The 3,062-nt window shown below is 49.1% G+C and overlaps 1 protein-coding gene across 1 annotated transcript; it reads left to right on the top strand.

Annotated features, from left to right (window-relative positions):
- Positions 1 to 1,045: 1,045 nt before the first annotated feature.
- EAH_00044620 (inner membrane complex protein IMC3, putative) lies at positions 1,046 to 2,737 on the top strand (the record flags this gene model as incomplete). The annotated part of the gene is made up of 1 exon (XM_013394840.1): positions 1,046 to 2,737. One exon carries the CDS (start codon positions 1,046 to 1,048, stop codon positions 2,735 to 2,737), a length of 1,692 nt encoding a protein of 563 aa, XP_013250294.1.
- Between the last annotated feature and the right edge of the window lie 325 nt (positions 2,738 to 3,062).

The following is a 3,062-nucleotide window of genomic DNA, read 5'->3' as shown; positions in this document are numbered from 1 at the left end:
CAGAAGACGTACAGAGGCGACTGGGGAGCGCGGCGGCGGCTGCCGAGCTGTGGGTGGCTGTTCCCAAAGATCGGAGTGGAAAGCTGCATAAAAATATAATATCTTGCGGGTTTACTCATGAAAAAGGCTGAATTAAATGAATATGATTAGTTTAAGTTGATTATTTTTAAAAATCTTTCGCAAAATATCGCAAGTTTCCCTGTCTGGTTTCCCCCCAGGCAAGGGTCCGCTGATCAGGCCGGCTGCTGCTGAGAGCAAGCAGTTTGTGAACGGCTCGATGTTCTTCGTTAGGGGTATTGCAACTCATTATGAGGTACGCCCTTACAGTACTTCTCCTTTCGTCTTCTTCTTATCTTCCTTTGTTAGACAACATCTATTTTCCACAAGGCAGCAGACTTTCGCCTCCTTCTGCTTCGAGGAACCAGTGAGTTTCGGGTGTATAGCCAGCCACCTCGCGCCACTCGGCGTTCACTCGCCGCCATGGACGTCAGTTGTTTGAGTTTCGTTGGTTTATTTAAAAGAATAAATTCTTTGTTTGCTATCATTTCTCTTCTTGAGCCATCGGATCAGCAGCATAATCCTGCAGCCGACTCGCCGCGGCCGACGACGCACCGCTGTCGCGCGTACAGATTCAAAGCGAACAGAGCAGCACTTGCGTTGAATTAAAGTGTTTGCCAGTCGTTCGTTTTAGTTTCTACTTTCTCTATTATCTGCTGTTGAGAAGCTTCTTATGCTTTCCTTCCTCAACTGCTTACACCGGCTTGCTCGCTGCCTCTCTTGACCTGAGTTCGTCAGCCTTGCAACTGCGTTTCTCGATGCTGATCCAAGCCGTGTACTTGTTTGTTTTTACCCTTCATTACATTCCTTTGGTGTATTATTCCGAGGTTCTCTCTCTGGAGCTGTTTATCTCTGCAGCGTTGTGCGGTGTAGCATCTGCACTTCTTGAATGCAAGGGGAAATAATACCAGCTTGTCGCCTTGCATCTGCACTGGGCTGCTATTTATTTCTTCTCTGTTTCTGTTTGTATGTTTCTTCAGGCTAGAAAATGAGCAAGAAGGAAGATGCCGCCACCCCTGAGGAGGGGGTGGATGTCCTTGTTCAGCCTCTCCCGCACGCCTCTCGCCCTACTGATACCGTTGCCTTCGCTTCTAGAGAAGGTACTGAATACCCTGGGGCCCCTGTAAGCGCCAGTATGCCTCCTCCTCACGAGCCTTCTGCAACAGAGCTGGGTACAGGAAATGGCGAGCAGGGCGCCGCAGCAGCCGAAGGAGCAGCAGGAGCAACACCAGCAGCAGCAGCAGAAGCAGCAGCAGCAGAAACAGAAGCAGCGCCTTCAGCAGGAGCTGCTCTCCACAGTACAGTACCTTGCAGTCTAGGCCCAGCTAGCCGACCTCCCCCTCAAGTAATGACAGCATTAGGTCCGATGCCTCTTCCCCCGGAGATAAGGCGGCGTATACCTGAGAAGTTTGTTGCACGCCCTATAATTGAAGAGAGAGAGATCTACATAGCGAAGAAAGAAGTACAAGAAAGAACAATTGAGGTTCCCCACGTTCATTATGAGCACAAGTTTGCTGAGGTTGCCAAGAGCCTAAAGATAAAGAAAATTGTCCCAACAATAACAGAAGTTGTGAAAGAAGTGCCGCGCGAAGTGTATAAACCCGTAATTGAAGAAAAAGTAATTGAAGTACCTCAAGGAGTTAAATATGTTGAAGTGCCCGTAGAAGTACCCTGTCTATACCCGCCTAAGATCGTACCTCGCCCTAAAGTTCAAGTGGTGGAGCGTGTTGTAGAGACAGTGAAGCCTGTTGTTCAAGAGAAAGTAATAGAGGTGCCTCAGACAGTTGTGAAGCAAATACCGAAAATTAAAACTGTTGAGGTGCCCTACTATGTACCAAGATATGTAGAAAAGATTATTGAAGTTCCTTATCAGCCGCCGGATGCTGCAGCACTTCCTCCTATACTTAACGGGGCTCTACCTTCAGGTATTGCAGCAAAGATGCCTCTACCTTTCCAGATGGGGCCCATCCCTCTAAGCAGTATGAATTCATTGAATCTACCTTATGAGGCAAAGGTAGATGTGCGCATCAGCCAGCATCCACCTACGCAGCAGCAGCAGCAGCAAGGAGAGCAGCAGCAGCAAGGAGAGCAGCTGCAGCAGCAAGGCTCCTGCACTCTACCAGGGCCTCCTGGGGCTCCTGCAATTGAGCTTGTGCAAGGATTTAAATGGGGAAAGCCACCGAATGCTCCGCCTCCCTTTGGTGCTGCTGGTTTCTGCGGCATGACTGGGAGCTCAGCTAGTTTGCTGCAGCAGCAGCAGCAATTAGGCGGTCCTGCAGCAGCAGATGGAGATCCTCGCATGCGATATATGCCTCCTTTGATGGTTACATGCCCCCCTGAAGTAGGTCAAGTAAACTTTGCTGGTTTTGTTGCAGAACCTGATATCTTAACTCGTGAAGGGGTCATGGCCTATTCAGGGTTTAGAGACAGAGGTAACTTCAAGATGCTCTTCCCTCCGCTTGCTCCTCAGCCAGGTGTACCTATGAGACCTCCAGGGACCCCTGATGTACAAACAATTGAAGAAACGCACTTTTATATTCATGGACAAGGACAGCAGCCCCAGCAGCTCGATGCCTTGCAACGAAAGGCAGCAGAAATCGAACAGCAGTATGAACAGCCTCAGACAAACTGGTGCGGCCAGCAGCAGCCTCCCACTGCTGGGACTGTCTATGAACAGTAGAAACAATAAATATACAATATATACTTCTTTGCATGCAGATAGATGCATGCTAAGAAGGGTGCATCCTTGCATCCATGCATGCATGCGTGCATGCGTGCATGCAATGGCATCTTTAACATCATTTTCGTACCTTTTCAATCATACAGCACTGCTGCTCATGCTGCTGCTGCAGCAACTAATGCAACAGCAGCAACAGCAGCAGCAGCTTCTTTATGGAAGCCGCGTTCTATGAAAGGGCGGCGTCAACAATCGAGAAGAAGAAATTAACACCAACATAAACTGCAGCAGCAGGTTCAGCAGCAGGAGAAGCAGCAAGAGCAGCAGC

This window comes from Eimeria acervulina, genomic scaffold, assembly GCF_000499425.1.
Source record: "Eimeria acervulina Houghton genomic scaffold, Eah_scaff619, whole genome shotgun sequence".
NCBI classification, from domain to species: Eukaryota; Apicomplexa; class Conoidasida; order Eucoccidiorida; family Eimeriidae; genus Eimeria; species Eimeria acervulina.
This window is presented reverse-complemented; position numbering and strand designations above follow the sequence as displayed.